Source organism: Hylobates moloch, unplaced genomic scaffold (assembly GCF_009828535.3).
Source record: "Hylobates moloch isolate HMO894 unplaced genomic scaffold, HMol_V3 SCAFFOLD_9, whole genome shotgun sequence".
NCBI classification, from domain to species: Eukaryota; Metazoa; Chordata; class Mammalia; order Primates; family Hylobatidae; genus Hylobates; species Hylobates moloch.
In genome coordinates, this window is record NW_026652284.1 from 1,840,082 (window position 1) to 1,850,522 (window position 10,441).

Consider the following 10,441-nt stretch of genomic DNA (forward strand, 5'->3'; position numbering starts at 1 on the left):
GCTCCATGAAGGGCCGGCAGCCCTGGGCCTGGCAGCTCTCCTTGCAAGCCCCAGCTGGGGGCTCTGTCATCCAGGAGGCCCTGGGCCTGACCTTCGCTGGCTGCCCCTGGGCTTGGAGGCAGGACAGGAAGGGGCTGATGGGTCTGTTGTCAGCCCTGAGCGCAGTTCGCTGAGCTGTGGTCTTGCTGAGCCAGCCCACAGGCCCAGTGACTCCTGGCTTAATCGGCCTAGGCCTGAGGCTCCCAGGGAAGGCCAGGCCAGGCTGTGCAGGAACCTGCCTATGGGGCTGGGCACCTGGTCCTCCAGGAAGGCCTGCCTGCGAGGAGCTGCTCTGCACAGCTGGTCTTGCCACCCCACTAGGCACCAGGAGCGAAGAGGGAGAGGCTTTGGGAGGGGGACACAGGTCAGGTGGGTCCTGTCTGGTTCCTGGCTGTGGCCTGGCTACATTGTCCTCTGCTAATGCCAAAGGGGCCTGGGCATGGTCTGGAGAGTGTCCTGGCTGAGGCCCTGCTGAAGGGATGAGGCAGGCATCCCCCCACAATCCCTACCCCGTCTCTCTACCTCTCTGTGTGTCTCTCTGACTCTCTCTCTCTCTGTGTCTCTGCCTCTGTGTCTCTCTGTCTCTCTCTGGCTCACAGACTCCATCTTCCGTGGCAGCAACTGGCTTGATGCTCTTTCAGTGTCATCTTCGCTTGGTAACCACGGGTGGGAGGGAAGGAGGAACGGCCACTGCTCCCTTGTCTGGAGGTCAAAGGAACAGGAGGGGCACAGGGAGGGGGGCGGGGCTGGGACCTGGACCTGTCTCCCCGGGACTCTTCCTGGGGCAGGAGAAGGGGCTGGCTGGGGTTGGGGGCTCCACCTCCATCTCCACACTGTGTTTATGAGCTTGCCAGAGAGCCTCCACCTGGCCCCTGGCCTCAGGTTTCCAGGGGTGGCACCAGTAGGCCGTGGTCTGCAGGCCAGAGGCAGACACAGCCCCTACCCGGTCCGGAGGAGCCCAACAGAGCCCCTGCCCAGCCTGGGAGGAGGCCTCAGCCCAGCTCATGTCCCGCTGTGTTGGCAGTCAGACGGTCACATGGCATGACCACCCTGGCCCCAAAGCCGGTGTGTTTCCACCTCCAGCACCGAGAGCTGCCCGCCCTCCCCCTGACACGCAGAGGAGAGCCCGGGAAGCCTGGGAGACCATGGCTGCCGTGGGCAGGGCCGGTGGCTGTCACCACTTGCTCCAAGGCCTTTGGGGACACATCTGCCCCCGGCCCGCGCCCTCAGCTCAGTGACGCTGCTCGGCCTGCAGCAAGTCTGTCCACTTACTGAGGCCCCAGTGCCGGGTGTGAGGCCGGTGCCCGGGAATCAGTGCCTAGTCCCAGACGCAGCCCCAGTGAGCAGGGGCAGGAGAGCCGAGGCCAGCCCATGGGCCCCCATCCTTCCACTTGACCCCGCCCGGGGCTCGGCACTCAGGGACTGGTTCCGGCCCGCATGGGGCAGGCGATGGGGAAGGATCTTTCACGGGGGAGGGGCACGCCCCGGAGCGGGGGTGTGTGCTGGCGGGAGATGCGTGTGGGGGGCTCTGGGTCCTCCTTCCAGGGTCTTCCTCCCCACCCCGAGAGAGCAAGGGTCCTGGGACTCTGCCGAAGAGGTCAGCTGGACCAGACAGACGGGCCAGTCTCTGTGGCCTCCCCGGAGCCATGGGGACTGGCAGACCCAGAAGCCAGGGTGAAGGGACTCGGGAGGCCTTGTGTTCTGTGGCCCGTCCTGAGGACCGTCCCCACGGTGGGCTGCCTGAACAGAGTCCGAGGGGAGGGTCACTGTCCCTGGGTGTGGCCTGGCCTGCGGCCGCCTCGCCACTCCTGGTCTCTGGATGCTGCACCCTGCAGTCCCTCCCTCTCCCGCCCGGCTCCTCACCCCACGTCCAGCCCTCCAGAGCGTGTCTGTGGCCACACGGCTGTCTCCACAGAGCCTCTCTCCCCGAGCTGTTTTTTTTTGTTTTTTTTTAAACAATTCAAATTTCCTGCGTATTTTAACTTTGGGATGTGATGTGAGGAGTAGGGTGACTGGGGCTGGGCGGGAGTCCAGGCAAGGCCCAGGCGCTGCGTCTCTCCAAAGCTGGCTGCCCGTTAGCTCCCAGGCATGCTGGCCAGAGAGGCGCCGGCAGCCCTAGGAAGCCACGGCTCTCTGCTCCCTCCCAGGGTCCCCAGGGCCCGTCCTGGTGGGTGGGGCATGGGGAGAGGAGCACGGCCAGGTAGCCACCTGGCCACCTTCTGGGGCCCTCAGTGGCCCCGGCAGCAAGTGCAGGGGACACCGATGCCTGCCCGGGGTTTTCCTGTGATAACCAAGGAAGCTGACGGCCCCGGGCTTCTGTGTTTGTAGAGAACTTACAGAAAAGTCAGCCTCGACGGGCTGCAAGATGCACCTGTCAGCCGCAGAGGAGCCCCCGAGGTGCAGACCCCCGCCCCCGCCGCCCCCCGTGTGGAGAAAACAGCCCTGGATTTCCCGTCGTGGGTTTTGTGACTTTGAAAGCCAAGGCTGCTGACTGGGAATTAAATCCCAGAGGACGCCGCTCAACACACTGGAAACCCAGCAGCTGCTGCTGTTCCCAGCAATTTTTTTCTCTCTAAATTGAAACATCATTTTCTGTTTTTCTTCTGACACAAATGTGGTTTCATCCTGAAGTGAAAAAAAGCTACACAGCAATTTGCCAAACGTCAGGGGCAGACCCAGGTGAGCGCCGCTCACAAGTAGTGATCAGGGTCAGCGTGACGCGGTGATGTCTGCCCTTCACAGGGGCTCGTCTGTGGGCCCGGCCTGGCCGATGTCGGCCTGGCCTCCTGGGAGGCGGGTGACCCAGGTCAGAGCAGGCCGGACAGGCCAGGAGCCTCCCTTTCGACGGGCGTAGCCAACCCCAAGGGTAAGGGGCAGTGTCAGAACCGCCAGGCGCTCACAGGCTCCAGGGACCAGAGGCTGGAGCTGTGGCTGTGACGAAGCCGCCCTGGGCTCTGGGAGCCTCGAGGATGGCCGCAGCTGGGAGACGCAGCCTTGCCACTGGCTCTGGGCTTCTAGAAGGTGCGGGAGGGTGGCTGCCTGCCTTCCTGTCTGAAATGGACGCCTGGGTATCTGGGGAAACTTTGGGGATGCCAGAGCCCCCCACATGCGTGCGCTCGGCCTCCAAATGGCAGAGCTCAGAACCAGGGGGCCTTGAGAACACTCTGCCCTGGCAGAGGAAGGGTCCCCTTGCTGCAGCTCTAGTGGCCTCCAGCTTGTCACCTCCAAGGATGGGGGACCCAGCACCCCATGATCTGGTCTGGTTCCTCCCTGCAATGCCCCCAGCCTGCCCCTCTGCCCCTGGGCAGCAGGCCGCCTTCAGTGCATCCACCACGCTGAGCCCAACCTGGCCCCAAGCAGGCTTTCCCTGAGAGCTCCCCAGGGCCCCCCACCGTGGAGCACCCCAGCTTCTGGGTGGATCTTCACCCCGTGTGCCCAGGGGCTGCCCCGGGTTCCTGCACTGCTGTGAATGCAGCTCCTCTGTCCACAGCCTCCCTCCGCCGAGCAGAAGCAGCTCCCTGTGCAGGTCTGGAGAGACGCCCCGGCCGCAGCTGGCCCGGGAGATGGTGTGCTCCCAGGGAAGTGCGCCTGGACGGTGGGAGGGTGGGTCTGGCCGCAATGCAAGGAGGTCGGTGCTAGTCGTGGGAGAGCCGGGGACAGCAGCATGAGGGAAACATCGGGGGCACGGGTCTGGTGTGGGGCTGGGGCTAGGCCCTGGACGCCCCCTCCCCAGGGCTCCAAACGGTGGTCTTGTGAGAGGGTGGGCTGCAAGGACGGCGGCGGGTCTGGGGGGCCGCCAGGAGAGCAAGGGCCTGAGGAGGCTGGCTCCCTGCCCAGCGCTGGGAGGGCAGAGGGTGAGACCAGCCAAGCTGCACAGGCCCCAGGTGGGCGGGGTGAAGCCAGGGGCCAGGGCAGGCGCGGCGGGGCCAGGAGGCAGGGTCTCTGCAGTGGCCACCTTCTGTGCTGACCGAGTGGCTGGCTGCCCATGGGCCATCTCAGTGCCCCCTCCCCAATGACCTTCTGGCCCCTCCCTGGCTGAGGGGCCCTCCAGAGGCAGCTGTAAAATGTCCCTGACCATCCTCCCTGGTCAGTGCGGGGTGGAGGCGTCAGGCAGGCAGGACACCTGGTCAGCAGAGCTGATTGCATGCTTCCTGCCTCTTGCCATGGGAGCCCATCCTGCGGGCAGGATTGCCTGGAGTGGGTAGTGCCAGGCAGAGGCCAGGGGGTTGGCTGGCTGGGCTTCACTGCAGAGCTCTGTGGCAGGGAGACAGGGACCCTCCTTCTCAGCCCCAGCCTGGCAGGGAATTCCGGCACCGACCGTGGCTGGGCCTGGGAACAGTGTGGGTGGGACAGACGTGCTGGCCTCGAAAGGTGCCTGGGATACTGCCACAGGCCTGGCCTTGAGGCACTGAGACGAGCCATCCCATGTGTCCCGCCTGAGCCCCCAGGCTTCCCAGGGCTCTGCGCAGATCGGGGGCCACAGCAGTGAGCAAGGACGTGGGCCCCAGTCCTGCTGCCTCGCCCGTGAGTGTGTGGGTGCATGGGGAGGGCCTTGCTGCTGGCGTGGGGCCCAAGGAGCAGTGCCCTCCATAGCTGACACTGAGCATTTTATTCAAGCCGGCAGCTGCGGGGCTCTGGAGAATCAGGGAGCAGAGTCCCACAAGCAGAGGCAGCGTTTCCTTCTGTTCACACTGAGGTGGCCTCCTGTGGACACAGGGCCTCACCAAGGCGCTGGTGGCTCTGGGGTGCAGCTGTGGGCGACCTGCCAGCCGCTTGAGGCTTCAGGGCCTTTTTCCAGGACATGGGGTGGCTGGCCAGCCCTCTTCGCTACGACCCGCAGGTGTTTGAAGGCGGGGGGCAGCCTGCGCCCCAGGAACGGCGGGGTGGTCACGTCGCGGATCGTGAGCACGTACTCCCCTGCAAGGGGCGGGCTGGGCTGGTCCTCAGCAGGCTCCTGTCCCTTCCCCTCCCTGGCCTCAGCCCACTGCCCACTGCTCATGTGCCCACTGGCCCCTGTGCCCCCGACCCTGGTCGTCTCTGCCTGGGTTCTGGGATTCTTGGCACTGTAACCATAGGACCGGCCACCGGACCGGTCCTGGGGGACTGGACACACAGTCAGCGTAGGTGAATAAACTAATTTTGGGTAAAGGAAACCACCTCTGACCTCAGGCCACAGCCCAGCTATGGCCTCCGGCTTGGAGGCTGGCAAGGACGGACGCGACCCTCTGGTGGTGGCCGCTCTCAAGCCCCTGCTGCTGACCTGGCCGCGGGTCCTTGGAGGATTCTTTTGCAAATGCTTTCCTGCTTTTTTAGGAGAAAAATAATTCATTTCCTCCATAAACTGTTTTTAAAATAACGAACCCTCTGAAGGCATGGTGTGTCTGGTTTGCTTTTGAAGCCCCCGCCCCGGCCCCTTCCCCACACCCGCGCTGGGGCTCTCTGGGTGGGGCTGGAGGGCGGCCCTGCTGGGGGACTCCGCAGAGAAGGAAAAGTACTTTTCCTTTCACAGTCTGCAAACTGTCTGGAGAGCTTCAAAGTTGGAGAAACCATAAAAAAGAAAATAAGAAATAACAAAAAGTGAGGTTGCCATAGAAACAGTCCTCTCCCCTCCCCTGAGCCTGCCGGGGCTGGCACCGGAGCGTGGAAAAAGCGCCTCGGCTGGCCCGGGCTCACACCAGGAATGCGGCCGCAGCTGAAATGGGGGCAGGAGTCGGCTCACACCGCAAGGCCTGGAAACATTCCAGACGCCGGCCTGGAAAACAGCGCTCCCCTCGCTGAGCGGCGGCCTCCTCCGGCCAGGCCGAGGGCTCGGCCGCCTATGCGTTCCCAGGGCTGGACAAGAGCGAGCCTCGGGGGCCAGGAGGAATGTGCTTGGCCCCGAGTCAGTTCCTTTAGAAAAAAACCACAGTTCTGGGGGGCCTCGCCAGGGGGACACACGTTCTGCAACCTGGCGGGTGTGGGCCACAGCGCTGGGCACCAGGGACAGCCTCCCCGGCGGGCGAAGAGCCCCACATGGCAACGCCACCGTGTTTCCAAGCAGCCCGGTTTCTAGGTGTTCCCAGGAATCCAGCTATACCAGCGGCGGCCAAGGCGCTGGCCGGGGGGCCGAGAGCTCAGTGGGCAGTGGCTGAGGAGCCCGGCCACAGGCCCCATCTGACCCCACTCCTGAGGCTGGCGTCCCGGCGGATGGGAAGGGCGGGCGGGAAGGGCTCTGGCTGGTGGCCACCGTATGGCAGGCCGGGCCTCGACGGCCACGTGACCTAGCCCTGGGCCAGCTCTCACTCGGGGCCTCGGCCATACATACATGGCTTAGCCCCAAGTGGCCCCTGAATCGGGTCTCCCTTCGCTCCTCACCCCCCGAGCCGTCTCTGCTGAGCACATAAACCCTGGCCGAGCGGCTGTGCACAGATGCCAGGACCCAGCCGATTCCTGTCACTGCGGAGATGTCCCTGTCTCCCACGCTCACCCACCTGCCCTTCCTTGGATGGCCGGGACACGGTGGCCCAGTCGATGGTGTGAGGGCTGCTGTGGGACCACGGGGGACGCCGCCCGGGACTCTGGCCCCTCCCGTCACCAAGGCCTCACTGGCTACAGCCCCGGCCACACGGGTGCCGTCCCCACCACCAGGGTGGCTCTGCTTGTTCTCCTGCTGCGCCAGAGGCAGCTCCATGGTGGCATCCAGACCCAGTGAGCAGTTGGCCCAGACCTTCCAGCCTGTGGCTCTCCAGCCAGAACCCCAGAGACACTAGAGGAAGGGTCATTCATGTTGGCCCAGGTGACAGAGAGGCTCTGTTCTCTGTCAGGCAGCCAGTCAACCGTGGCGCCCAGGCCCTGCTAGGGGTCCAACCCTCTGTGTAGCTGAGGTGCCCTGGCATTCGGCCCCTCTGGCTTGGAGGGGGATGCCAGGCCTAGGCTGTGGGGCTGAGTCCCAGGACTGGGGCGACTGGAGGAGGCCCCACGGCTGAGGGTCTGCACCTGAGCCTTCTCCAGGCCCTCGCTGCACCCCTCCTCGCTGTCCCCACAGCAGCCCCCACGCCGGGAGGAGCCTTCCGCCCAGCCCAGGCCCACCAGGCCCTGCAGCCGGCCTTGCTGGGGAGCAGCTCCTCATGGTTCAGCCACTGTGGGCCTTGACAGCTGCCCCTCAGCTCCCCTTGGCTCCCCTTGGTCCCCAAGGCCTCTGCGCCCCCGTGCTCCCTGCCCCCGTGGCTTCCTCCTTTCTAGGACATTCTCCACATCAAGGGCTGGGTCGGCCCAGCTTCAAATCCTTCTGGACCGTCCCCAGCCCCCAAGCCACCAGCCCCCTTCACATTCAGGTCCCTGGGAGGGCCCGGCTGCTCCCCAGTCCCCCACCCACTGCCACCTGCCTCTGGGGGCCCTGGGCCGAGTTCCCCCAACCCCACCTCCAGCCCTGGGCTGAGGCCTCTCGCCTCTCCAGACAGCGGCGCAACCGGCGATGGACTTGGGCCCTGTCCACCTACCTGGGTATGCTGCCGCAGCCGGCTCCTCCATTACTCTCCCCTCAGGCCTGTGGAGACAACACAGCGAGGCTCCTAAATGCCCTACCTGGGCCCCCACGACATGGCATCCCTGACCCGAACCAGGGCTAGTGGCTCCAGGGTGGATTCAGGGCCCCAGCACAGCAGAGGCCTGCAAACCCCACCTCGGGGCCATGGGCAGGACGGGGAGAGTCCTCTGGCAGCCTGCACCCAGCTCTCTGCCCCTCGGAACCGTGGGCTGCCCTGTGCAAGTCCTCTTTGTCTAAATTCTTGATGTGCTTATGGCCTTGGAGCAGGAGTGGGACCGACCACCCCATTTCCATAGGCTTTTGACAAGGCGAAGGCCTCCCAGGGTGCAGCTGAGAAGATCCTGGAGGGTGGGAAAGACCCTGAGCCCCTGAGAGACAGCAGTGCTGGAGCCTGCAGGGAGTGACTTAGGAGCGGCGGAAGTCTCAGCAAGAGGGACCAGGAGGCCTGGTGGGGGTACAGTGTCCCCTCGGAGGGACAGAGGCCCCGTGTCACCTGTCACCTGGGAGTGCCATGGCTGGGAAACGAGAGGTAGCAGTGAGGATGGGAGGGGCCCAGGGGTCCTGTCGGTGCCTCCCCGTGGAGACACTCACTGCCCTGGCTCCCTGAGGGGTGCAGCTCCTGCCCGGAGGCAGTCGCTGGGGGGGCCCACCACCCACCAGGTTTTCTGATCTGCAACAAGTGATGGGCCCGTTCCTCCTGCCTGGACAGCGCCTCAGGGCACCCACGGGCTGGGGCGGGGCCATGGCCAGGCAGGATCTGGGTCAGGGGAGCAGGTGGGCCCTGAGGATGTGGCCGTGGCCGTGGCCCCGGTGGGGAGGAGGCAGTCCCTGCACGTGAGGAAGCTGGGCTGCCCGGCAGGTGCCTCTGATGCTCCTGCTGCAGGGACGAGGGGCTGGCTCCGTGTAGACACCCACCCTCCTCCCCAGGCAGTGAGATGCACTTCGGAAATATATCTTACTTTCTTCTTTCTCTCCCCTTTCGTTCCCTTCCTTCCTTCTTTCTTTTCTTTCTTCTTTTCTTTCTCTCTTGTTCCTTCTTCCTCTCTCTCTCTCTCTCTCTGTGTGTGTCTCTCTCTCTCCTTCCTTTCTCTAGATAGAGTCTGGCTCTGTGACCCAGGCTAGAGTGCAGCAGCTCACTGCAGCCTCCAACTCCTGGGCTTGAGCAAGCAATCCCCTCGCCTTAGCCTTCCAAGGAGCTGGGACCACAGGGGTGTGCCACCATGCCCATGGGACCACAGGAGTGTGCCACCATGCCCATGGGACCACAGGAGTGTGCCACCATGCCCAGATAATTAAAAAAGATTTTAGAGACGAGGTCTCACTATGTTGCCCAGGTTGGTCTGAAACTCCTGGGCCCAGGAGAGTCCTTCCACCTCCGCTTCCCAAAGTGTGGGGATCACTGCACCTGGCCTTTGTTGATTTTATTCTTTTTTTTTTTGGCAATAGAGACAGGATCGCACTCTGTTGCCCAGGCTGGAGTGCTGTGGCCTGATCATGGCTCACTGCAGCCTCAACCTCCCAAGTAGCTGAGACTACAGGCACGTGCCACCGTGCCCAGCTAATTTTTAAATTTTTTTGTGTGGGGATGGGGTCTCACTATGTTGCCCAGGCTGGTCTCAAACTCCTGGGCTCAAATGATCCTCCCACCTCGGCTTCCTAAAGTGTTGGGATTACTGGCACGAGCCACCGCGCCCAGCTGAGATGTTCTTTCTGGGTGAAGCCCCAGGTGCACCAGGCTGGGCTGTGTCCGGAATCACCCATCCAATGGGCCTGGGGAAGCCTGCTGGGCTGGCACCGTCCCGCGGCCTCCTCCCGCCGCCCTGCCCGCTGTGGCTGGCCAGTTCCTGTCATTCGTGGCTCAAGGGGGTCAACAGCCCACCCAGAGCTGGGAGAGATCCAAGGGCTCCTTGACTCTCCAGGTTCCTACCCGTCGACAAACTTAAATCCTACAGGCAGCAACTGGGTGAAAAAGAATGAAAGACAAGACTTTGAAATGACTTCATTTTGAGTGGGGAGAATAGGCTTTGCCGGACCCCAGGACCCACGTAAGACACAGGGGTGCGGGCGAGGAGGGGAAGCGGGGTACATAATTCAGCACTGAGAAGAACTAGTCTGCCAGGCTGCCAGCCTTAGAGAAAGAAGCAGGATTACAGGAATCCTGAGAGTTTTTACAGAACCCCCAGGGCTTTGAGAAAACAGGGGCAGAGCCAGCAAGGAGCTCGGGAGTCTCGGCCTAGGGAGGAGGCGGTGCGGATTCACAGGCATCGGGGCCCCACAGATGGTGAGCAGGCCCGAGGCCAGTGTCCGCAGAGACCGCACATGGGGAGGTGGTGCGGGAGCCCTGGGCAGTGGACTGGTAGGGCGTCTGGGAACCCACTGCGTGCCTGGGACTGCACCTTCATGCGGGTGCCGGCCCCTCACTCCTGTCCCTCATGCGCTGGCCATGACGGCCCTGGCACTGGCTGCCCTCTGCAGGCCCCAGTAGATCTGCACCACCCCGGCACCATCTCCTGCCAGTTCTGCCCGAGGCAGCAGCTGCCACCACCGCACAGACACATCCTGCTCCCTCCTGACCTTCGGAGGCCTGGCCCGGCATCGGCCTGGCAGTCTCGGCCTCCCCGTCAGGGTTGGTGTCTGGGGACCAGGGTGAAGACACAGCAGCCCGGGCCTCACCCAGAGTCTGCGTGTGGCTGTTCTGCAGTGCTGAACGTCTGAGGCCTGTGTTGCCCCCACAGACTCGTGCTGTGGACACACCGGCGCCCACACAGAAACACAGAGACAGAAACACAGAAACACACAGAAACAAACACAGAAACACAGAAACACACAAACACAGAAACACAGAGAAACACAGAAACACACAGAAACACAGAAACA

The 10,441-nt window shown here is 63.6% G+C and overlaps 1 protein-coding gene across 6 annotated transcripts in view; it reads right to left on the reverse strand.

Moving 5' to 3' along the window:
* Positions 1 to 4,606: 4,606 nt before the first annotated feature.
* Positions 4,607 to 10,441, reverse strand: part of MORN1 (MORN repeat containing 1) — a 69,267-nt gene continuing 63,432 nt past the window's right edge. The window contains exons 9-10 of one of the 6 annotated variants that reach the window (XM_058444579.1): positions 7,518 to 7,564; positions 4,607 to 5,343 (exon numbers count right to left, since the gene is read on the reverse strand). In XM_058444579.1, the coding sequence (XP_058300562.1) occupies positions 4,760 to 5,343; positions 7,518 to 7,564 (631 nt within the window). In that variant the 3' untranslated portion in view covers positions 4,607 to 4,759. Of the gene's footprint in view, positions 5,569 to 7,517; positions 7,565 to 10,441 lie in introns of all 6 variants that reach the window. The other 5 variants (XM_032758673.2, XM_058444576.1, XM_032758669.2 and 2 more) reach the window with 5 other exon arrangements.